The 24,558-nt window shown below is 48.6% G+C and overlaps 3 protein-coding genes and 1 non-coding gene across 7 annotated transcripts in view; 2 read left to right on the forward strand and 2 right to left on the reverse strand.

Moving 5' to 3' along the window:
• Window positions 1-24: 24 nt before the first annotated feature.
• Rom1 (retinal outer segment membrane protein 1) lies at window positions 25-2,351 on the forward strand. The gene is made up of 3 exons (XM_015478079.2): window positions 25-1,125; window positions 1,532-1,778; window positions 1,883-2,351. Exons 1-3 carry the CDS (start codon window positions 536-538, stop codon window positions 2,078-2,080), a joined length of 1,035 nt encoding a protein of 344 aa, XP_015333565.1. The 5' UTR covers window positions 25-535; the 3' UTR covers window positions 2,081-2,351.
• A 186-nt stretch (window positions 2,352-2,537) lies between these two features.
• B3gat3 (beta-1,3-glucuronyltransferase 3) lies at window positions 2,538-8,066 on the reverse strand. The gene is made up of 6 exons (XM_015478080.2): window positions 8,057-8,066; window positions 7,794-7,859; window positions 5,798-5,972; window positions 3,912-4,272; window positions 3,429-3,719; window positions 2,538-3,033 (listed from the first exon to the last, which is right to left on the reverse strand). The coding sequence occupies exons 1-6, from the start codon at window positions 8,064-8,066 to the stop codon at window positions 2,935-2,937; spliced, it is 1,002 nt and encodes a 333-aa protein (XP_015333566.2). The 3' UTR covers window positions 2,538-2,934.
• A 3,771-nt stretch (window positions 8,067-11,837) lies between these two features.
• The window catches only part of LOC107135921 (integrator complex subunit 5), a 33,967-nt gene continuing 21,246 nt past the window's right edge, over window positions 11,838-24,558 (reverse strand). For 2 of the 4 annotated variants that reach the window (XM_048788994.1, XM_015478084.2), the window contains 21 exons: window positions 22,103-22,282; window positions 21,573-21,638; window positions 20,709-20,778; window positions 20,449-20,536; window positions 20,266-20,362; window positions 19,373-19,553; window positions 18,523-18,676; window positions 18,071-18,306; window positions 17,852-17,978; window positions 17,668-17,747; window positions 17,302-17,445; window positions 17,074-17,170; window positions 15,997-16,098; window positions 15,569-15,812; window positions 14,298-14,362; window positions 14,038-14,114; window positions 13,849-13,923; window positions 13,571-13,684; window positions 13,343-13,455; window positions 13,092-13,192; window positions 11,838-12,959 (listed from right to left, as the gene is read on the reverse strand). In XM_048788994.1, coding sequence (XP_048644951.1) covers window positions 12,850-12,959; window positions 13,092-13,192; window positions 13,343-13,455; window positions 13,571-13,684; window positions 13,849-13,923; window positions 14,038-14,114; window positions 14,298-14,362; window positions 15,569-15,812; window positions 15,997-16,098; window positions 17,074-17,170; window positions 17,302-17,445; window positions 17,668-17,747; window positions 17,852-17,978; window positions 18,071-18,306; window positions 18,523-18,676; window positions 19,373-19,553; window positions 20,266-20,362; window positions 20,449-20,536; window positions 20,709-20,778; window positions 21,573-21,638; window positions 22,103-22,282 — 2,521 coding nt within the window. In that variant the 3' untranslated portion in view covers window positions 11,838-12,849. The remainder of the gene's footprint in view (window positions 12,960-13,091; window positions 13,193-13,342; window positions 13,456-13,570; window positions 13,685-13,848; window positions 13,924-14,037; window positions 14,115-14,297; window positions 14,363-15,568; window positions 15,813-15,996; window positions 16,099-17,073; window positions 17,171-17,301; window positions 17,446-17,667; window positions 17,748-17,851; window positions 17,979-18,070; window positions 18,307-18,522; window positions 18,677-19,372; window positions 19,554-20,265; window positions 20,363-20,448; window positions 20,537-20,708; window positions 20,779-21,572; window positions 21,639-22,102; window positions 22,283-24,558) is intronic. The other 2 variants (XM_048788995.1, XM_015478085.2) reach the window with 1 other exon arrangement.
• On the forward strand, window positions 16,403-16,509 carry LOC125612204. Its single transcript, XR_007342541.1, has one exon. It is a non-coding gene; the product is annotated as a U6 spliceosomal RNA (small nuclear RNA).

Raw genomic sequence — 24,558 nt, forward strand, 5'->3', positions numbered from 1 at the left:
GCACAAACAGGCGCCGGACGCGGAGCCGCCAGGAAGCGCGGGAGGGGGGGCGGGCCCGAGGGGGGGCCGGGCTGCCTGGTAACCCCTCCTTGTCCGGGCCTCGTCGCTCAGTACGGGGGCGGGGCCAGTCGGCTGACCCCTCACTCCCTGTCCATCTGCGGTCTCCAGGCCCTTCCGGGATCCCCGCCCCTGGGCTTTCAGGGATCCCGGAGGGAGCCGGCCTGAGCTCTCCGCCCCTAGCCCGTAACCCGGTTGGACCGAGCGGACCAAACCCCCCCATTTCCGTGAAGGGGCAGGGGCGGGGTCATGAAGTGGGCCCTTTGCCCGGGGGCGGAGCTTTTCCTGAGGGGGCAAGGCCGAGGCATCCCGAATTGGGGCTGGTGGAAGGTTATTAAAGCTGGGGTGGGAGGATGCGCAGGGTATTGGGGTCAGAGTGGCATTAGCCCAGCTCAAGCCGGGCTGAGCTGACTCAGCATTCCGTCCCCCGCCAACCCCATCTCCGACGGCTCTGTACTCCCTCCGGCAGCGATGGGAGATGGCGCCGGTGTTGCCCCTGGTGCTGCCCCTCCAGTCCCGCATCCGACTGGCTCAAGGGCTCTGGCTCCTCTCCTGGTTGTTGGCACTGGCCGGTGGCCTCACCCTCCTCTGTAGCAGCCACCTCCTTGTCCAGCTGCAGTACCTTGGAACCTTCCTGGCTCCCTCCTGCCCATTCTCTGCCTTGCCCCAGGTTGCCCTGGTAGCGGGTGCAGTGGCTCTGGGCACAGGACTGGGGGGTGCAGGAGCCAGCAGGGCAAGTCTGGATGCAGCTCGATACCCTCCCTGGCGAGGGGTCCTGGGCCCGTTGCTGGCGGCTGGCACTGTTGGAGGCGGGGGACTCCTGGTCTTTGCCCTGGGGCTAGCTCTGGGTTTGCCTATGAGTCTCGTTGAGGGACTGGAGGAGGGTCTGGGGACTGCCTTGACTCGCTACAAGGACACAGAGGTACCTGGGCACTGTCATGCCAAACTGCTGATGGATGAACTGCAGCTGAGGCACCACTGCTGCGGGCGCCATGGCTACAAGGATTGGTTTGGAGTCCAGTGGGTTAGCAACCGTTACCTGGACCCCAGTGACCAGGACGTGGTTGAGTGAGTGATATGCTTCTCTCTCTCTTTCTTCCTTCTCCTCCCTAGGTAGATACCCTCCTGCTACCTTGAAACCGCACCTCTCACTACCCAGGCACATAGTAGAGCACAGTGGTTGAGAGAAAGAATTATAGCTCTACCATTTATCAGTTGTGCACCCAGGGTATGTTGCCAAAGTACTCTGGACCCATTTACTCATCTGTAAAACTCATCTAACAGTACCCGTCTTATAGACAGGTACCTATCTTAGAGTTGTTGTGAAGATAAATGAATTATGCATGCCTGGCGCATAGTAAAGCAGATGGTAAATGTTTTACTATCTTTTTTCTCTTCTCAACCCCTGCGGCCCTCAGTTTTCCTACAGGCCTGTCTGTAGACATCCTAACACTCCTGCCCCCTCCTCTTGCAGCCGAATCCAGAGTAATGTGGAAGGCCTGTACCTGACAGATGGGGTTCCCTTTTCCTGCTGCAACCCCCACTTCCCCCGGCCTTGCCTGCAAAGCCAACTCTCAGACCCCTATGCCCACCCTCTCTTCGATCCCCAACAGCCCAACCTAAACCTCTGGGCCCAAGGGTGTCACCAGGTGTTGCTGGGCCACCTGCAGAGCTTGGCAAGCACACTGGGAAGCATGCTGGCTGTCACCTTCTTGCTGCAGGTGAGTTAGCACAGTGTCCAGGGCCTCCTTCCAGCTGGGACTCCACTGTGTCTCCAACTGTCCTAGGAAGCACTGGCCCACTCTTTTCCCTGGCTTTCCCACAGGCTCTGGTACTCCTTGGCCTGCGGTACCTGCAGACAGCGCTGGAGGGGCTTAGAGGGGTCATCGATGCAGAAGAAGAGACCCAGGGCTATCTGTTTCCTGGTGGGCTGAAAACAGCATGGCTACAGGGAGGGGTTGCCCACAGAGCAGCACCTGAGAAAACCCCACCAGAAGAGGCACCTCCCAAGGAGTTGGGATAGGGGTTGGGGAAGGGGAAGAGGGACAGATAGATGGACAAGTGTGGAAAATTCACAACTCCTTACCAGAGCTTCAGGTAGGGTCCTGGAATAAGAGGTGTTAAGTATAGTCAGCAAGCTAGAGTAGGGTGAGGGAGAAAACCAGGTGTCCTAGGGCCTAGCCCTTGAAGCAAGAATCACCAGCCATCAGAAAAGAACAGGATGACAGGAAAGTGACACAGGAAGACTGGAGACTGCTTTGGATATATAGATTTAATAAAGCTTTTGGATGGAAGCTACTTATCTTTCTTATTAGGGGGCTAAGAGCCCTGAAAGAATTGATTTCTGTCTGAAGGAGAAGTCAGTACACCAAATTTCTGACCCTGACCATGGCTTGGCCTGTAGGAACAGGTACCCACTTCTCTAAGGATGAGAAAGAACAGGATGAGATGTGCCAAGTAAAGAAAAACAAGAGGCCCCACCAGGTTGAGATTCTTTATTCTGGAGGTAGGAGGGGGGTCCGCATGCTCAAGTGGGGAGGGTCCAGCCCAGCTCCTTCAGCCCCCGAGTGCATACCCAGCCCCAATAAGTTACCCAGTTCCTTAGCCACCCTCCCTCCCAAGTCCATCTGTCCTTTTGCTCCACCCCAGACAGGGCTGACCTGGCTCAACACAAGGGCCGCTTGTCCCCAGCCTTGTGGGCAGTGCCACATGGCAGGCTGAAGGAGGGGAGGAGCAGCTGGGCCATGCCCTAGGGCTGGAGGGGCTGCCTCTGGCTCTCAGGGGTCAGGATTTGGAAAACCACATCCTGGGCAGGCCATGTGCCCAGTCCCACAAGGTCTGTGCCTAAAATAGGTGGAAGTCAGGGTGGGGCTGCCATCACACCTCAATGGCAGGGTCTGAGCCCCGGCCCTGCCGCTGTAGCTGCTCCTCCTGCTTCATCTTGGGTTTCTCTGTCCGTGTATGCCACACCAGTACCTGTATGGGAGGGTTTCAGTTAGAGCTGGATCTAGCTGTGGCTTGGCCTCTGGGGCCATCCGGGTAGAATGGATTCTCTGACTCCTCTACCTTCACAGTGTTGTCTGCAAAATGTGAAGGGCTGGGAATGGGGCTGACTTTCATGCCTCTAAAATGGGGCTTTGTCCCTTAACCCTTTCTGTGCCACATAGGTTACCAGGATTGTGGGAGATGTATAGCAGAAGACCACTGTCCCTCCCTGGCTCCCAGCTGCCCCTTCATTAGAGTAAGCAAGGTCGATTAGAGAGCTGTTAAGTTCTCTCCTTGTTCAAACACCCATTCCCATGATTTCACCCCACTTTTCCCATCCTATCCATCCCACAGCCAAGTTTCTGTGCCTACCTCCACCCCCTTACCCGAGTGCAATTGGCAGCCCGTGGCTCTAAGTCCTTGGGATCCACTAGATGGCTCAGAAGACTGCTCTCCAGGTGTCCTCGGGGAGCAGTAGCATCAAACTGGGCACTGGGCTTAGCCAACAGCAAGGGCAGAGCAACAGCAAATCCCGCCATATCCACGGGGAAGGGCCTGTTGGGCTCCCATGCTGTGTGGAAGCCCACAACCCGGCCGTCCTGTACCCGAGGGCCCTCGAATCGCAGACCGCCCACCAGCCCCACGGGCCACACTGAGACACCACGAGTCCAGCGCATCTAACAGAGGTCAGGAGAGAAGAAACAGAGAACAGGTAGCCAAGGGGAAACAGAAAGAACCACTTGGCTCACTCCGCCCCACTGCATCCTGCTCCTCACCCAGCAGCCTACAGCAACACTGGTAATCAAGGAAATCGATGAAGTTGGTGCCACCTGGTTGGTCTCCTTCCCCATCCCCATCCCAGTGCTCACCTCCTCAAAGAGCTCCCGGCTATAGGTGTTGTCATCATCAGCAAAGTACACGACTCCCTGGGTCCCTGGTGGCGGTGGGTCCTTCTCCCCCCCCACGGCGCCCCCTCTGCCCCGAAGCCACTCCAGGGCCTTGTTCCGCTGCTCTACACCACGGGGACGAACCCAGCCTGGCTCGCCTTCCCGAAGCCGCTGGGCCTTGGGGGTAAGGACGGCCAGGTGTGTGAAGAGGAGGCCAGAGGCAGACAGCAGCCCCGAAACCAGCGGGGTAGGGCCATCGGAGTCCTCCACCAACAACCAGTGCAGCCGGGGAACCAGGCTCAGGGTCTGGGACAGCCTCACCAGTTCTGCCTTCTGCACCAGCCTGCAGGGGAAAAATGCAGGAAGGAAAGGGGCAGGTACTGTTGGCCCACTTCAGCCAGGACAGCAACAGATAAGCTTCTCTTGCTGGCCTCTCCCCTGGCTTTTCCCAACTCCCTCTTTCTTGACTGTCAGCTCCATGTGGACATTCACCTGCCCTGTCCTTCCAGTCCATATTGGTCACCCACTCACCTCCAGAACTCTAGCTGGGGGACTATAAAAATTAAGGGTATAGTCTTTGGCATCAGACTGGGTTGGAATATCAGCTTAGCAACTTAAGTGAGACACCACGGAAATTGCTCTATCTGAGCCTCAAATTTATTCAGTTGTAAAATGGGAATACTGTTGTTCTAAAATGTAAAGAAGATAATGACCTTTTTGGCTTTTGTTTTTTTGAGACAGGGTCTGACAGTTGATTAGGACCTCACTAAGTTGCTGAGGTTGGGCTTTAACTTGTGATCATCCTGCCTCAGCCTCTGGAGTTGCATGGCATTTTAAGCTTGTGCTACCATAACCAGCTAAGATCATGACATTTTTTTTCTTGTGGTGGTGTTGGGGATTGAACCCACCACCTTATGCATGCAAGGCAAACACTCTATCAGCTGAGCTCTTTTCCAGCCCAAGATAATGACTTTTTAAAACACCAGTAGACCAGGGTCTTTTCCTTCTGTGCTGGGTTTCCAGGGAGTGGAATTTTAGAGGAGCCCTTTGGCTCATTACTCTTCAGGGAAGGAAGAAAGATTGATTCGATTTTAGAGAAGGCATTGGGAATGTGAGGTTCAGCCTCTTCTGAGCTTCTATATCATTCAGATCTGTCTGCGTTTCCCAAGGTTGGTGGTGTGTGTGAAGATGGCCTCTAGAGCCACCTGTGCCTAGAGGGGTCAACCATTTGATTCCAGGGAGGCATGTTTAACAGGCCCTCTTGGCTACAGATACAAAACCACATTCCAAAATTGGTTTTATCAGTAGAAAAACTACATTTTTGATTTAAAACAAAGCAATGTAAAGCATTCAGCACAGTGCCTGGTAAAGAGCAACACACTGTAAACAACAGCTTGTGGAACCATCTCTAGACTAGTGTTACTGTCCAGCCTCTTCCTACATTTTTATGTGATGCAGAAAATCAAACCCACGGCCTTAGATCATACTAGCCAAGAGCTCTGTCACTGAGCTACATTCCCAGCACTCTTCTTTAGTTTAGTCACTCTTCTTTAGTTTAGTCTCCACCATCGGATCACCAAGAAGAGTTAATTCATTTGCAAGCTCAAAATTTATTTGAAACTTTGTATTTGTGTCTTATAAATTAGAAGGAATTTTATAATCTGTGTCCTAGTGTGTTCTTATCTATTTTAATAGAAAAACAACCATTTTCCCACAGATCTTTTGAGTAAAGATATGGTTCCTTTATCCACGCATTTGGCATGCTCTACTTTAAAGTAACATTCCTCTAGCCCAGTACCTCCCCAAATTCATCATCAACCCCAATTTCTTGGTTGAAGGAACCCTCTTGGGTAAACCAAAGCCCATACCTGGCGTAGGTGGGGGTAATGACATAGATAGTAGGCAGGGCCTCAGGTTCAGGGGGCTGGGCAGGGGCTGGGGGTGGGCGACGGAGATCAGCTTGCAGCTCGGAAATCCTCAGATCCTTCTGCCGAAGCTGCTCAGCTGCTGCCCGCAGGGGAGGGAGACAGTCACATGGCTGGCCTGGTCCCAGGAAGCACCAATAAGGAAAGGGAGTGGGGGGCAGAGAAACACAAGTTTGTTCAGCAACCCAAAGGGCCAAAAACCTTCCTCTTTAACCTCTAGCCAATGCAGGACCTCCCCTTACAACTTCTTTTTTGTTCCTTTGTGGTGCTAGGGGTCAAACCACAGCCTTAGCACAAGTTAGGCAAGCATTCTACCAAGGAGCTACATCCCCAGTCTATGACTTTTAGCCTTATTCTATTCCTCTGGTGGTGGGGAACTCACTGCCTCAATTAGCAGCCTCTCTCCACCTTCTTCTTCTTCTTCTTTTTTTTTTTTTTTGGTACCAGGGATTGAACCCAGGGTGCTTAATTCACTGAGCCATATCCCTAGCCATTTTTATTTTTTTATTTTGAGACAGGGTTTGGTTAACTTGCTTAGGGTCTCACTAAGTTGCTGAGGCTGGCTTTGAACTTGGGATCCTCCTGCCTTAGTCTCCCCAGCCACTGGAATTACAGGTGTGTGCCAACAGGTCTGGTCCCTCCACATTTAAAAGTCCATCTGTTACATTTTTTTGTGTGTGGCACTGGTGAACCCAGGGCCTTGTACATTCTAGACAAGTGCTTTACCAGAGCTATTTCTCAGTCCTGTTACAATTTTTATTTTGATATTGAGTCGGTTATCTGTGCTATCCTTTCTATCTACTAACCCTAATTTTACTGTTCTTAATTTTTACCTTCTGGAATTATAAGAAACAGGTCGAGGTCCTTAACTAGGACAGTCTCTCTCTCTCCTTTTTTTTTTTTTTTTTTCTTTTCTTCTCTTGGTGCAGGGGATTAATCCTTAGGTCTCAAGCATGGTAGGTAAGCACTCTACCACTGAGCTGCATCCCCAGCCTTTTATTTGCTGTATCCCCTTAGGTGCTGGGGAGACAGCAGGGAATAAAACTAAGTCGCTCAGGCAGGAACTTGTGATCCTCCTGCTTCAGCCTCCAGAGCAGCTAGAATGAGAGGCATGTCCCACTACTCCCAACCAGACTGTCTCAAATACCTGAGGATCACGAAGTGGCACTCTCCCTAAATCCCTGTATAAGAGGAAGGTTTCAATCTGCTCCCTTAATGACGACCAAAGACTTGTCATTAAATTCACTGATTCCATCATTGGATAAATATTTATTGAATAGTCCTCCTAGGAGGCACTGCCTTAGGTGCTGGGGATACAGCAGGGAATAAAACAGACACAGTCCCTGCCCTCACGGAGCTTTCACTTTACTTGAGAAAGCAGACACTAAGCAAAGAAACAGATTAATAAATCACTACAGAATGTGATAAAGGCCATGGAGGAAATAGAGAATAGAAGGGAGTCAGCAGTAATAAAGGTGGTCAGGTAAGGCCTCTCCGACGAGGTGACATCCAAGCTAAAGAATGAGAAAGAAGCGGCCTAAGGGCAAGGAGAAAAGCGCCGCAGGGAGAGGGAGGAGGTTAAGAGCTTAAGAAAGCGCTGAGCACGGGGTTCTCAAGAAACTGACAGTGAGCCAGTCTAGCTGAAGCAGAGGGAAGCAGAGGGGAAATGGGGTTTGGCCGGAGGGTGGCCGCAGAATCATGCGGGGCCTTGCAGGCTCTGGGAAGGAGTCTGGATTTCATCCGAGGTGCGGCGGGAAGCCGCGGAGCGTTCTAGAGGGTAGTGCACCGCGGCCGCAGAGGGCTGTCCAGAGGGCCGAGTGGGATGAATGAATGGATCAAAGGAGTGAAGTTGCTGGAAAACATCCTTTTCCCTTTCATCCCAACCTTTTCCNGGCCGGCGCCTCGGGCCGGCCCGCCGCACCCTGCCCCGCCCGCTCACCGAGCTGCACCAGCGCGTAGCGAGGAGGCCGGCGATCGACAGCCACGGAGTAGGCGAGAACACGTTCTCAGCTCAGCCTCATCGGCCGCGCCGCCGCGGGCGCCCGAGCCTGGCGGGGTAGCGGCGGGAAGGAGCGGGCCCCAGCCCCAGCCCGCCGGCCCGCAGGCCCCGCCCCCGAAGCGGCCCCGCCCTGCGTCCCACCCTCCTCGCGCTCCTAGACCAGCTCCCGGGAGCTGGGTCTGGCTGCGCCGCCCGGAGCCTACTTCCGGTCATCGGTGGCTCCTCGCCGACTTAATTTCCGGGCCCACAGGTAGGTTCCGGGAATCACGGGGCGGTGACGTCACATCCGCCATGTGGAACACGTGTGGCCGGCCGTCAGAAAGCCGGGTGGGAGCACGTGGGACCGACTTCCAGTCCCAGCACTTGAACATGGAATTGCATAAGGAATCCAGCCCCTGCGCCCAGATTTTCTGCGCAGATTCATTCACGGCTCAGTGATAACATCCGTTAATAGTTACACAATACTTGTTATACCAATGAATGAAATCTAGGGCCTCCCCGGTTCCCTGGGTGTCTTATATAATCCTCACTGTAATCCTTAGATGGTATTGTCTCATTTTATAGATAAGAAACCAAAGTTGATAAAATTGGTGTTAATGCCATGGGGCAGTTTTCTTAAATACTCATCTCCAGAATATTGTTTCCTTTAACCCACTGGGTTTTGGGTTTTGTAATTCTTTTTTTTCCCCCAAACCTACTGTTTTTCAGCAGACTATTATGAGTCTCCATTTCAGGGAATTCAAGAATTGTTTCCTGAGCCAGGGAATTCCAGGAACACATCCTTTACTACCTCACAAGCATAAACCACCCTTAGCAGTCATTTTTCTTCAGAGACAAAGCAGGTTCTTGTGAAACAATCATGATCATAAGATGTGGTCAGTGTGGAAGATGCAGCCGCCTGGGCGGCGCAAGCCTGTAATCCCAACGGTTAGAGAGGCGGAGGCAGGAGGATTGCAAGATCAAAACCAGCCCCAGCAAAAAAGGAGGCAGTAAGCACCTCAGTGAGTCCCTGTCTCTAAATGAAATACAAAATAGAGATAGAGCTGGGGATGAAGCTCAGTGGTTGAGTGTCTCTGAGTTCAGTCCCACCCCTCCACCCCCCCCCAAAAAAAGAAAGAAGATATTCTTGTCACTAAAACAATGGGAGACTTTAGTTTCTTAAGTGATACATAAAAATTGTATAAATGTAAGGGATACCTGATGTTTCAATACATGTATACATTGTGTAATGATTGAAATCAGGATAAGCCTTTCTTCTGTGATCATTTATTCTTGGTGAAAATACTCAAAAATATTTTGATTTCTTTTTCTTCTAAAAAAAATTTGTTCAGTACATTATCTGTAGTCACCCTACTATGAAATAAAATATCAGAACTTTTTCTGCTAACTACAATAGAGTTAAGGCAACTTCCCAGCTGGGTATGGTAGCAGCCCAGGTCTGTAATCCTAGCTCCTCAGGAGGCTGAAGCAGGATGGTGGCAAGTTGGTGGACAGCCTGGGGAATTTAGCAAAACCCTGTCTCAAAATAAAAATATGAGAAGAGCTTGGGATGTAGCTCAGTGGTAGAGCACCTCTGGGTTTAATCCCCAGTACAGCAAAAAATAACACATTTTTTTAAAAAAAATTGAATTTCTCTCTCTCTCTCCCAAACCCCAATGTTATCTACCCCCATTTTAGGGCACATGGAAATCGAACCCAGAGCCTCAGACATACTAACGAAGTGTTTTAGTATTGAGCCAATCCCCAAGCCCTTGTCTTTGAAACAGGGTCTGGCTATGTTGCACAGGGTGAATTCCTGGGCTCAAGCAAACCTACCACTTAAACCTCCATAGTAGTTGAGACTATGGGCTCTTGATCTTAACAATAGTCTGCTTTGCAGTGCTAGGGATTGAACTCAGTTTTACACATGCTAGGCAGGTAAGTGCCATACACTGGGCTACATGTCTACTGCTCCTCCAACAATGGGAGACTTAGTAGTACTGGGGATTGAACCCAGAGGTGCTCTACCACTAAGCTGCATCCCTAGCCCTTCACTTTTTTTTTTTTTTTAAACAAATAGAGCCCAACTTTTCACTTTTCTGGTTGTACATGATGTAGTCACACCATTCATGCAAGCATACCCAAAGAGTAATAATGTCCAACTCATTCCACCATCTCCCCCCACACCACCCCATCTACTCCCTCCCCTCTGTCCAATCCAAAGTTGCTCCATTCTTCCCTTGCCCTCCCCATTCCCTTACATTCCACTCCCCATTATGGATCAGCATCCACTTATCAAAGAAAACATTTGGCCTTTGATTTTGGGGGATTGGCTTACTTCACTTAGCATATTCTTCAACTCCATCCATTTACCTGAAAATGCCATAATTTCATTCTTCTTAAAGGCTGAGTAATATTCTATTGTGTATATATACATCACAGTTTCTTTATCCATTCATCTATTGAAGGGCATGTAGGTTGGTTCCACAGTTTAGCTATTATGAATGGAGCCGCCATAAACATTGAAATGGCTGTGCCACTGTAATATGCCGATTTTAAGTCCTTTGGGTATAAACAGGAGTGAGACAGCTGGGTCAATGGGTCAAATGATTCCAAAGTTTTCTAAGGAATCTCCATGTGTACCATTTTACAATCCCACCAGTGATGAATCAGTGTCTCTTTTCCCCCACATCATCACCAGCACTTGTTGTTGCTTGAATCCTTGAAGATTGCCATTCTGACTGGAGATGAAATCTGTCTTGATTTGCATTTCTCTTAATTGCTAGAGATGTTGAACATTTTTTTGTATATTTGTTGATTATATATCTTCTGTGAAGTTTCTGCTCATCTCCTTAGACCATTTATTATTAGTTCTTCTGATGTTAAGTTTTTGGAGTTCTTTATATACCCTGGAGATCAGTACTGCTGAGGGCCATTGCTAAGTAAGAATGATGCATGGCATGACTCAGGTCATTTGCAGTGTCATTGCATGTAAGGTGACCTTGCTCAAGGACCAGGGCGGATCCGGGTTTAGGGCAGATCGGGGGTTTAGGGCGTTCCCGGTTTAGGGCAATCCGGGTTTAGGGCGGTTCCAGGTTTAAGGTGTACCCTGCTGGGAATAGGGCATATCCTGCTGCCTCAGGCACGCCTGCTCGTTGAGTCCCCGTTGAGTTCTGTTGGATTCAGAGTATTTGGGATTTTGCCCAGAACGTGTTTGTAGAATGCTGGTGTGAGTTCGGGAATAAAGAATTGCTGTTTGAATCTACAAGGCTGTGAGTAGCTCATGATTTTGTGCCCAGCCAGACTGTGGCATTGTACTCTGATGTGCATGTAGTAAAAAGATTTTCTCCCATTCTGTTGGTTCTCTCTTCACATTGTTTCCTTTGCTGCAACACTTTTTAGCTGGAATCCATCCTATTTATTAATTCTTGATTTTATTTCTTGCACTTTAGGAGTCTTTTGTTAAGGAAGTCAGGTCCTAAGCTGATATGATGAAGACTTGGGCCTGCTTTTTCTTCTATTAAGTGCAATCTCTGGTCTAATCCCTAGGCCCTTGATCTACTTTGAGTTTTGTGCAGTAGTCCTTTACTTTTTTGAGGTAAGTTCTCCCTAAATTGCTTAGGCCTTAAATTTAAGACCCTCCTGCCTCAGCCTTCCAAGGAGCTGGGATTACAGATGTTGCCCACCACTCCAGGTTGGAAAATCATATGAAAGTGCTCTTAACTAAAGAGAAAGAGCCTCTGATGTGAGAACTTCTGACCTTATAGCTATTTCCATCCATGAGACATTAGCTCTGATCACAGCATTAACCAGGCCTACTAAAACCCAATGGCCTTGCTCAGCTTTGCTGTGAAAGTCATGCTATCTAGCAAGATGAAGGCAGCTCGTGCTTGCTCATTTTCCTGAAAACCAGGTGGCTTATGCTAAAATCAGACGAAAATGTCAGGCCCTTGGGCTCCTAGGGTATGTGGCTCAGGCCACAACTAGAATTCAGACATCTAGAAGTTATTTATGGTTTATTTCTTTATTGTTTCTCCTTTTATCAAAACCTGTCACAGCTGGGGACCAAGTAAAAAAAAAATCCCACAAATATTTCCCCTGGTTCCCTGTTAGTTCTGCCCCAACCCACCTACCCAGGGCCTCCGGCCAACCTTGGGCACACATGATCATCTCCCCCCACCCTCAGCCTTCTCCCAGCAATAAATATAGGTGACGTGATTCAATGAAATCACAACTGATTTCTCCATTTTGAATGCCCCAAAGGGACCAGAAGGGGGCAAAAGAAGTTTAATGCCCATCCTGTCTTAATTAAGGAGACATGGAAACATTTTCCCCTCAAGGGACAGGGTAGGCTGAACTGCCCCTGCCAGAAATGCAGCAGCCCTAGAAGGAATTGGGGAGAGGAAAAGGTTGGGATGAAAGGGAAAAGGATGTTTTCCAGCAACTTCACTCCTTTGATCCATTCATTCATCCCTTATAGATAAGGGGTGGTCCCAGTGTAGAAGTGGGGCAGAGAAAGGGAAGAGCTGGCAGGGTAGAACCAGGAGGAAGAAATAAGAGAGGGCATTTTGGTGGGGGAGAAAGGGAAGAAGAGGAGGAACCCTAAACCTAAAGTTCACTGTCCTCATCTTCTTCCAAGAAATGGCATTAACACACAAGAGGCATGAACGGAGAAGTCTGGGGGAAATTTAGGGCCCTTTAGGAAGGGAAAGGGAAAGGGAGGCAAGGACCCTGTGGTCCCAGGTCTTTGCAAGTGAGTGTGCTCCAGGAAGAGCCACAGGATGCTGGGGGGATGAAAGGAAAGACTTGGAATCAACAGAGCAGGAGAGGTGAGGAGGTCACAAGAGGAATTCAGAGCCCAAGCACAGTCCTCTCATCCTGTCCAGATGTTAGCAGAATCTGGGTCTTGGGATAAGAATTTTGAAGTCTGGGGAGGGTCAAACTCCAAGGCAGAAGAAAGGGCAGCTCTCACCACCACCACACCCTTCCCCCCTCAACCCAGAACACATCCCATTGGTTATCGCAGATGAATACTCCAGTCAGATGACACATTGACACCAGGCTTGCGCAGTATCAACACAGAGGTCTCAGGGTCATACTGGAAGGATAGATGGCTTTCAGGAGATCCTGGAGAAGGAAGAAGAAAAAGTTCCACGGTCAGCAGTGAGCTGCTTCCCTACAGACATACACCATCCCCAACCTCACCCATCTCGCCTCCACTTCCCCTCTCCCTAACTTGGGGCCAGGTCAGTCACTTACCTTTTGTCTGAAGCACCACTGTTGCCGGCTTTCCAGCCCCCATTATCACCACCCGCTCAACCCAGACTGGTGTCTCAAAGTGGCTTTTGGGATCTGCTGAGCTGGAGGTGACAAAAACAAATGCCCACCAGGGGAAAAATGTCAGAGCAGAAAAAAGGAAACCCAACCAAAGTCAGGAGATGAGAAAAGAGCACAGTGAGCGATGGGCATCCCCAAGATCCTCCCCATAACCCTAAAAGGTACCCAGCTACCTGGAGACAAGTGTGTTGTCAGAGAACGAGAAATGACGCAGCAGGAACTCATGGCGATTCTGATAGTTAAATGTGTGCCCATCATCAAGAAAGAGCTGTCCTTGGGCCGTACCCTGAGCAGGAAGTAGGCAAGGTGAGTACCTGAGTTAAGAGGGAGCAAGGGAAACATCCCCAGGGGACTAGGAAGGCAAGCTGATGGTTGAGGTCACTCTTCGTGTGCGTACTCACCTGGAGGCTGAGTGCGACAAAGAGAGTGATGGGGTCATCTTTCATACAGTCTGAAGAACGCCGCACACGCATCCATCGAGGCACAATTGTCCCTCCACGTTGGAACACAGGGATCTAGGGCAAAAGCAGTGCTGGTCTTAACTCTCCCGCATAGACCCCACAGCATCTTTTACTCTTGTTCATCTGTGCTCACAAGTACTGAACCACAAAGCACATGTTGTCATCCCTTCTGGAAACTTATAAGCAGATAGAGCTAGCAACTAAGCCGGCATACTCACACTGCTTAGAGTTACAGGCAGGTAGAGAGTCTGGGGACCATGATGCTTCTGGTAGCTATGAGTGTCATACCACACCTGTGGGTAATAGAAGAGATAAGATATTGGGTCACACAATGCACAGGGACATCCACCCTGTTTGCTTTCTTTGGCCTTCAACATCTTTCCCCACCATGTACTTCCATAACTCACCTCCCCTTGGCCAGGTAGGTAGACCTGCACACCATGGGCCCCAGCATCTGACACGGGGTGAACCAGTAAGGCATCCCCTAAAACACACCAGAATCAACATGGCACTAAGGGGATCAGTTCCCAGGCCAGAGAACACCAAAGCACCACCCTGCTAATAATAGCCACACTCACTCCTCCCTCCCTGGGCCTCTGCAGACATAGGTCCACAAGTGCTTCTCAGCCACAGCCCAATCCAACACTCTTGTCTTCCCATTTCTCACCAAGCAGAAACTGATCATCTATGCTGAAGGTGGTCACATCTTGAGGATACTGCACCCACAGGGGCCTAGGAAGTAAGTGAGAAAAGAAAGGAAGACACCTGCCATTAAACAGAAGTCAACAATGTTGCCAGAATAACTGGCAATGAGAATAGCACAGGGGTAAGATCCAAGAGCTTGCAGCCAGACAGTGCATTTGGGGTTCAGGTCTCGACTATGCAATCCCACCTTGTCTGTTCATTTCAATTCCTATCCCACCTTCCCGCCTCCACTCTTCTGCCAACCATTCTGCATAGCAATTTTCCAGAGGTCTCCTGGCACATCAATGGGTTCTTCAGAATCGGATCATATTTTCCTCTATAACCTCAACTCTTACCTCTCCCTCTGGTTCCCTACCCAAGCTCACTGGCTTTTTTTTATTCCTCAAACAAAACAAACTCATTTCCACTTAAGATATATATTTTTTAAAGGCTAATTTTTTTAAACTTAACTTTACTTATTTATTTTTTTATGCGGTGCTGAGGTCCAAACCCAGTGCCTCACACATGTGAGGCAAGTGCTTTACCACTGAGCCACAACCCCAGCCCTAGATTTTTTTTTTATACTGAGGATTAAATCCAGGAGTGCATTACCACTGAACCAAATTTCCAGCCATTTTTTGAGACAGGCTGTCACTAAGCTGCTTAAAGCCTCACTAATTGCTGAGGTTGGCCTCGAACTTGCAATTCTCCTGCCTCATCTCTCAAGCCACTGGGATTACAGGCACAGGCCACCACACCACAAATGGCTATACTTTTTTTTTTTTTTTTAAACAAATGACTATACTTTAGAATTTTTTTATTTTGGTACCAGGGAGCAAACTCAGGGGCACTCAACCACTTAGCCACATACATCCCCAGCCCTATTTTGCATTTTATTTAGAGACAAGGTCTCACTGAATTGCTTAGTGCCACGCTTTTGCTGAGGCTGGCTTTGAACTTGAGATCCTCCTGCCTCAGCCTCCTGAGCCAGTGGGATTACAGGCCTGTGCCACTGTGCCCAGCAAGACCTTGCCATTCTTGGGAATTTATTGATATTATTCATTCCCAATAATCTCCCCTTCACTCTTGATCTTGAATTTCCCACTCACTCTGGCTCCCCTCAAAGTGTACAGCTGGGAAGACACAGAAGAACCTTTACAAGGTTGTGTTGAGTGAAGAAAAAGGCCTCGAGATGCAACCTGGACCCCTGTCTCCCACCCACCTCAGTCCACTCTACCCAACTGAGTGTCTCACCTCATGACAGGAAACCCTTCACGATGGGCCTGATAGAAGAGGGTGTACCAGAAGGGCAGCAAAGAATATCGCTGGCCTAAGGCATCTCGGATTATCTCTTGGTACTGAGATGGCAACAGCCATGGCTCTCGCCGCCCAGTGTCCAAGTGGGCATGAGCCCGGAAGAATGGCTGATAGGCACCCATCTGGTACCAGCGTACAAGCAGCTCTGGTTCTGGATTCTTGAAGAATCCCCCCACATCAGCTGAGAGAGGGGAGGGAAGGAGCAGAATAGAAAAAGAAGGTAAAAGAGAGAGATGTTGTCTGAGGAGCTTCCCAAACGTTCTCCACCCTCCAGACTCTTCAGCTCTCTGCTCATGCCTAGGTCTTGTGCCCTCTATTTTGCCCCTCTGCCACCAACCAAGGCCCCAAATTCCTCCCCCTCTTACCACCACAGAAGGAAAGTCCCACCAGCCCTAGGCTGAGACACATAGGGATAGTGATCTTCAAGTGACCCCACTCTGCAGTGTTGTCCCCTGTCCACACAGCTCCTGAGGAAGACAAGAGGGAAGGAGCTTGTAACATAGAGAAGGTGCTCAGTATTCTATACAGGTGACATCTCTGACCCGCCACATCTGCTCTGGGGCCCCAGGATCCTCTGAAGATGCAGAGTTCACAGGAACACTTAAACAGGGTGGGGCTGTATCTCAGTGGTAGAGCATTTGCCTAGTATGTGTGAGGCACTGGGTTGAATCCTCAGCACCATATAGAATGCCTGCCTCACATGCACAAGGCCCTGGGTTCAATCCCCAGAACCACCAAAATGAATAAATAAATAGATAAATAAAAATTCTAGTGCTCACTTTGGCAACACACATACTAAAAGTGGAACAATACAGAGATGATTAGCATGGCCCCTGCGCAAGGATGACACGCAAATTTGTGAAGCATTCCATATATTTTTTTAAATATTTATTTTTTAGCTGTAGTTGGACACAATATCTTTATTTTATTTATGTGTTTTTATATGGTGCTGAGGATCTAACCCAGGGCCTCACACATGCTAGGCGAGTGCTCTACCGCTGAGCCACAATCCCAGCCCAAGCATTCCATATTTTTTATGACACTTAATAAACGTGTCTTAAATTTTTTTTTTTTTTTTTAAATGAACACTTGAACAGGAACTGAATTTCCCACTTACTCTGGCTCCCCTCAAAGTGCACAGCTGGGAAGACACAGTGTGCAGCTCGCCAAGAACCAGGCCCAGGCCAGGGGTCCTTCACATCATTCTGCCACGGCTCTCTTCTCCAAGTTTGTTTGTTACATTATTTATTTATTTATTTGGTACCAAGGAGTGAACCCTGGGTACTTAACCCCTGAGCCACATCCCCAGCCCAGTTGCTTAGGGCCTAGCTAAGTTGCTAAGGCTGGCTCTGAACCTGTGATTCTCCTGCCTCAGATTCCTGAGCCACTGAGATTATTATAGGTATGTGCCACCACATCTGGGTCTTTCCTCCAAATCTTACCAAAGCGCTGGGAGCCAGCGAAGAAAGCCCTGCTCAGGACGAAGGGACGTTCTATGCCACCGGAGCGCTGTATTAACCCATCAGCAGTTGCCATGTGCTGGGTGGGGAGAATAGAGAGGAGGGGAAGCGAAAAGTAAAAGCTATCTCTAATCTGTTGGCAGCTGCCTGGTCCTCAGTCTCTGGGCCTTGTCTTCCCTCTTTCCGCCAACTCTCCTTTCCACCACTTACCACATAGAAGCCATAGATGTTATGGACGTCCCGGTGCTCCCAGCCCCCATAATGCTGGGCATCCTTAAGCATGGTAACCTCAGGACCATTGAACACAGATGGTTCATTCATGTCATTCCAGACATAGAGGTTGGGAGCTGAGCCCTGGGAATATAGGCAAAAAAGGGTGGACAAAGGAGAGAAAGAAGACAGAGTATCAGAGCAGAAAGCTCCTGGAATCTACAAAGATCTATTTTTTAGGGTTCTCCTGGGATCATCAAGGCCCCCCAATGCATTACAGGCAACTAGCAAAAGCAGAATTGGCAAGCAAAAACACCTCAGGGAGATAGGGTGGGGAAAACAAATAAGAATTGTGGCCTTTCCTACCTCATAATTGTCAAAGCTAAACATGTTAGCCCACCAGGCTCTCATCACAGGATTAGTAAAGTCAGGGTAACCAGCTGAGCCTAGAAGGTAAAGGTGGCTCTCAATCCCTCAAGGGGCAAAAAGAGCCACCTTCCTATAACCCTGGCCTCCCAAATGCCTCTCCTTCAGCTCTTGGCCTGCCTACCTGGCCAGCACCAGCCCTCATAGTCAGAGCCATCCCGAGTTTTAACGTACAGCCCCTGGTTCCGCAGCTCTTCGTGAACTCGGTATCCAGAGTCTACCTTGATGTGGGGGTCCACAATGGCTACCAGCTGGGACAAGGAAGATGGTGGTCAGAGTTCTCCAGAACTAGCAAGTCTCGGCCTTACCCTGAGAAGACCAATCATGGCTGCAGTTCCCTTACCTTCCGCCTCTTGGAGGCCAAGTGCTCAAGCATGGTGAGGGGCTGAGGGAAGCGGCTGGGGTCCCAGGTGAAGTATCGCTTGCCATCAGCATGTTCAATATCCAGCCAGATGACATCACAGGGCAGGTTGTGATCATCAAAACCCTGATCCACTTCTAGCACATCAGCCTCATCCCGGTAGTTCCAGCGGCTCTGATGGTAGCCGAGGGAGAAGAGCGGGGGCAATGCCTGGGTTCCTGCGGATTCATTGAGGGGTGGGGGTCATAATGGGGATCAGGCCCCAACCTGGGGTTAAAGAGGACACTCAGAAATTGAGGAAGATATAAGCTTGTGGAAGGTTGTAGGGTGCAGGTTCAGAAATAGCCTGGGACTCAGGACTTTTGAAAAATTACAGAATCAACCCTGTCAAGAAAACAAGGGCAGAAAAATGACAGTGGTAACATTACACACACCTGTGAGACTAGCATACTGCCGAAAAATGTCAAAGACCGAGGGTCCAAGTAGCAGGAAGACATCAATGATGCCACTCTCTGACATCCAGCGAACATCTGTCTGTGGGGTCTCCCCAGAGCCCTGCAGATAGTCTAGCATCTTCCCAAACAGGGTCTACAGCAACACCAGACAAAAGCAACAATTTTTCTCTGGAGTCATAGAGCTGGCCCCTAATATCTCACCTTGGTATGAGATTAAATGTCACTTCCTCAAGGAGGCTTTCCTGGCGCAGATATCTAAAGCAAGCCTGCCCCCGACCCCCCCCCCCACATTAAGTATTAGCACTTAACCACCCCTGAACTCATCTTGCCTTGTTAGTAGTTGAAATGTCTTTCTCCCTGAGAGTAAGGACATTTTTTTTTTTAAGAGAGAGAGAGAGAGAGAGAGAATTTTTAATATTTATTATTTTTTTAATTTTCGGTGGACACAACATCTTTGTTTGTATGTGGTGTTGAGGATCGAACCCGGGCCACACGCATGCCAGGCGAGCGCGCTACCGCTTGAGCCACATCCCCAGCCTGAGTAAGGACATTTTCAAGCTTGGTAAGAACATGTCCCCAGCACCTAGAAGAGTGCCTAACACATAATGAACTAATAACAAGTGGAAACCCTTAGTCCAGAGACAGCCATGACTTTGCCATAAATGTGTCATCTGGAAATGACCAGGGAACTCAAGAAGCTTCCCAGAAGGCCCAGGCACCTTCTTTCAGCCAGTCCCCACCAGCCTCTCCATACTCATGCTCCCCAAATCCTGTTTTAAGGTTCATCAGACTCCCTCCCTCCTCCTCTCTTCCCTGCCTGCATTCTTACCTTCCCTGCAGTGTTAGAGGATATATCAACCCAGGTCTCAGCAGCATTTAGCCAGAAGATGCCCAAATCTCGATGAGGGTTGTGCGCAAGGAGCACAGGTACAGACCCATACAGGGCCATTGGGTTATCCAGTTCATACTGGAACACATCCAAGTTGTACAGGCGATACGGTTCCCCACCCCTGGTGGTAGACACACAGACAAGGCTAACAACTGGCTGCAGGCCACAGCACACACAACCCCCACCCCACAGACACAGGTGAGAGATGAAAACAGGCTCCTCTGGCCTTTCCCAAAAGAATAATTTTCTAAATATCAAAGGTGGCCCAGACACAGGATAAAATCCATGTTTGGAATATTCACCTGCATGCACATTTCCCAAAGCCCTGGCTTCCTTCCTTCTGCTCCTTCCTCCTCCCACATTTTTTTTTTCTTTGCAGTACTGGGGATTGAACCCAAGGACACTTTATTCCTAGGCTACATCACTAGTCCCCACCCCCATTTTATTTTTTCATTTTTATTGGGGGCAGGGTAACTGGGGATTTAACCCAGAAGCCATTTATAACTGAGCTACATCCCCCAACTATTCCTTTATTTTTTATTTTGAGATTAGGTCTTAACCATATTGCTTATGGCTTCACTAAATTGCTGAGGCTGGCCTTGAACTTGCAATCCTCCTGCCTCAGACTCCTAAACTGCTAGAATTACAGGTATATACCACTGTGCCTAATATCCCAGTTTTTATTTTTTATTTTGAGACAGGGTCTCACTAAGTTGCCCAGGCTGGCCTCAAATTTGCCATCCTTCTGCCTAAGCCTCCGAACTAGCTGGGGTTACAGGTGTGCACCAACATGCCTGGCTCCTCCCACACGCAGACATCAGCATGGGACTCACTCAGTGACCTTCAGCCTCAAGTTGTCTGCATGCTCAGGGATTCCATACACATGCTCCATGCCTGGCAGAGAGAAGTCCAAGCCCACAGAAGTGGGGCCTGAAAGAAAAGAAAGGCTGAACTCTATAGCTTTTGCTTGGCAAGGACTCCCTGCACCCCTGCCCAGGTCTCTCCCAGCCCCTCACCATATGGCTTGCTGTCAGAATGAGTTTTGAATGTCTCCTCCCAGGCTCCTGGCTCATCTTTCTCTGCCTTCCCTTGAGTATCCTCTGGCTGTAAGAAGGAAAATGGACCACTACCCATTCATACACCGGCTCTTTCTTACCCAACTTGTTTTCTAGATCCCATCCATGATGGTGAGACTAAACTCAAGTTTCTTGTGGGCCTTCCCCCTCCAGCCTCCCAGCCAGCCCTATCATCCAACCACGCACCCACTCCGACTTGCCTCGTCACCATCCCCAGGCGTTTCCTTGGGCTGGGCCCCATCGCCCTCAGCGGGGTCTTTTGATCCTTGCCTGGAAGGTAGGAGAGCTGTCTGCTCCAATCCAGAGGGGGCAGGGACGAGGGGCTAGTGGAAGGAGGGGTAGGGGAATAGAGAGCCAAGGGTCCAAAGGAATGAATTGGAGGAAGGGACTGAATGTAAAGCTTGGAGAGGGACCCCAGTGAGCAAGTAAGTTTTCGAAGGATGGAGAAAGAACCAAGAAAGGGAAATGAATAAATGCTACCAAGAGGTGTCTTCCACACATGGGCCCAAATCACCAGCCTCTGCCAGCATCCCAGAAGAGACAGGCAGGGTGACTTAGGAGCCTGTATTCTGAATGTTAGTCCCAGCTCTGCTGCCTCTACAGATGCCCTCAATGCAGCTTAGGCTCCTGGCCTGACACAGGGTTTTGCAAAGAAAAGTGGGTCAGACCATAGCAAGCCTCTCCAAATACTTAGAGGGACTTCCAGAGGTTTTTACCAAACAATGTTCTCAAGGGCATCTAGAAAGCATCTCTGCACAAAATCTCAGCTACATCTCAAATAAAAGTCAGGAATCCTAGGCAGCATCCCTCCACCCCTTGGCAAAGCAATAAGCTCCCTACATTCCTTAAGAACTTCCAGTACTTCTTTCTCCGGGGCGGGGGGGGGGGGGGTGGGGGGGCAGTCGGGGAATAGGGAACAGGGGCCCAAATACCACATCATGGGGAAATGGGGTTAGGTGAAGGGCAGGGCATGGAAAAGTTTGGGGGCATCTTCCCCAAAGGGTCAGAGTGAAGGGTGGGAAAGGGCAGAGGAACAGATACAGTACCAGTGGCCATGGATTTACCTAGAGAAAAGGTTCTTGATCTTATCCCATATGCTACCGAGCGTGAGACTAACTTTATCCGAGAAACTGGGGCAGGAGGAGATGAGTAGGGAAAGGGAAAAGGAGGCACAAAACCAACACAAAAACAGAAACATAAAAGTGAGTTTCAGTCGACAAACTTTCAGAGATGGGGGGAAAAAAGAAATCAAAATAAATAAATAAGTAAATAAAAAGGAAGAAAATAAACTTGGGAAATGTGATGATGTGAGAAGGGGAAGAGGGAGAGGCAGACCCAGGCAGGCCTCCCAGAGGAGGTGCCCAAGGTTCAGCTCAGGGACAAAAGTGACTGGCTCCTGGTCTATACAGGAAATGGAGAAAACTACAACCCAGGTCTGATTCCTACACTTCTTGATAAGTTCTCCCAGCCCCCAGCCCCTATCTGGCTATCTTGCCATCCAGTCTCCTCCCAGGAACCCAGTGCCAGATCCCACAAAAATCCCTAGGCACTTTCACAGTAGGTGATTCCCTGCAGTCCCAACCCCTGCACTCACGGGACCCTGCGGGCCCTCTGGTGCTCAAACTCCATGAGTCCTCGGGCATTGACACTGAGCAGAAGGCTACGGTCCTCTAACAGGTCAAGGCGGAACGGCCGTGCTGTTAAGATGATTTTGTAGGGTCCCTCAGCCACTGTCAGCTCCACACTATTGTCATCACGGCCAGATACAGAAAGCCTGGGAAAGAGATCAAAGGGGATATAAGCAAATACAAAGGGACAAGAGAAGTCCTAACACTTCAAGAAAGGATCTGCTAAAAGCTATAGGCAGTGGGATAATAATGCCGGGACAGACAAACAGATTTAAAGAACCAAATAAAGAGCCAGGAAACAGACTCAACTATTCTTAAAACTCTGAAATGTAACAAGGAGGCAATGGCAGATCAGTAAGGAAAGGAGAAGAAAAAAATTAATTTTGCATATAGAAAAACAAAAACAAAAAAACACTTGTACCACTGTGCCCAGCTTAACACATTCTTACCTTGTTCCAGATACAAATATAAACTTCAGAAAGATTATGGATTGAAAACAATTTTTTGTTTTTTTTTTGGTATTGGAGATTGAACCCAAGCCCTAGCATATGCTAGGCAAGGACTCTACCACTGAGTATCCTAAGTCCCATCACTTAAAATTTAATAAGCTTTAGAAAATATAAACAAAAATTTTTTTGACCTTGAGATAGACAGGAATTTCTTTTTCTTTCTTTCTTTATTTATTTTTTAAAGAGAGAGAGAGAGAGAAATTTTTTTTCAAATATTCATTTTTTAGTTTTTGGCGGACACAACATCTTTGTTTGTATGTGGTGCTGAGGATCGAACCCGGGCCGCACACATGCCAGGCGAGCGCACCACCGCTTGAGCCACATCCCCAGCCCATCTTTCTTTTATTTATTTTTTTGAGACAGAGTCTTATTATGATGCCCAGGCTGACCTTGAACACCTGGGTTCAAGTAATCCTCCTGCCTCTGTCTGCTGAGTAGCTGGGATTACAGGTGCATAATCCCATGCCGGGTTGAGATATTAAAACACAAGGCATAATGTGCTAAGACCAGAAGGTAAAAAGACTGAAACATCTTAAGAACATTAACATTAGGAATTTCTACTTATTAATCCACCTAAAGCCAGGTATGGTGGCACACACTTGTAATCCCAGTGGCTGAGGCAGGAGGATCTCAAAGTCAACACCAGCCTCAACAACTTAGTAAGGCCCTAAGTAACTAAGTGAGACCTGTCTCAAAATAAAAAAATAAAAAGGGCTGGATATGCAACTCAGTGGTTAAGTGCTCCTGGGTTCAATCCCTGTCAATAGATAAATAAATACATATGTATATAAATAGGGATGTGGCACAGTGGTTCAGAACCCCTGGGTTCAATCCCTGGAACCCTGATATCAAAGCAAACAAACAAACCAAAACAACCCACTTAAACAAGTGGAGTTGGTGGTACACACCTGTATTCCCAGCTCCCTGGGAGTCTGAGGCAAAAGGATCTCAAATTCAAGGCCAGATTGACTAACTTAGCAAGACCCTCAAAATAAAGCCAAAAAGGGATAGGCATGTAGCTCAGTGGCAAAACATTTGATCAGCAGGTTTAAGGTTCTGGACTCATTCCCCAGTACGGCAAACAAAACAAACAACACCTTTTATTTTTTTTTTTTCATTTTTTTTTTTTTTAAATATTTATTTATTTATTTTTAGTTTTCGGCGGACACAACATCTTTGTTTTATGTGGTGCTGAGGATCGAACCCGGGCCGCACGCATGCCAGGCAAGCGCGCTACCGCTTGAGCCACATCCCCAGCCCCAAACAACACCTTTTAGAGTTATCAAGAACAAGGAAAGTTTGAGAAGTTATCTCAGTCCAGAGCAGCCTAAGGAGACATGACAACTAAATGTCACATAGAATCAATGGAAAAGGACACTAGGTAGAAACTAAGAAAATCTACATACAATATAGATTTTGTATATATTGTATATACAGGGACAGACCAATAATGCATCTTTGGGCTGGGGTTGTGGCTCAAAGGTAGAGCACTCGCCTACCATGCGTGAGGCACTGGGTTCCATCCTTAGCACCAAATAAAAATAAAATAAAGACATTGTGTTCATCTATAACTACAAAATAAATACTTAAAAAAATGCATCACTGGGCTGGGGATGTGGCTCAAGCAGTAGCGCGCTCGCCTGGCATGCATGCGGCCCGGGTTCGATCCTCAGCACCACATACAAAGATGTTGTGTCCGCCGATAACTAAAAAATAAATATTAAAATTCTCTCTCTCTCTCTCTTTAAGAAAAAAAAAAAAGCATCACTACCAATTCATTAGTTACGATAAATGAACCACGATAATATTAACAATTATTAGGGCAAATAATTGGACAAATATTATGAACAATATTAACAATAATTAATAATTAAGGTAAATTAAGTACAGGGAATATGGAAATACAATAGCCT

The sequence above is a fragment of the Marmota marmota genome, unplaced genomic scaffold, assembly GCF_001458135.2.
Source record: "Marmota marmota marmota unplaced genomic scaffold, marMar, whole genome shotgun sequence".
Taxonomy (NCBI): Eukaryota; Metazoa; Chordata; class Mammalia; order Rodentia; family Sciuridae; genus Marmota; species Marmota marmota.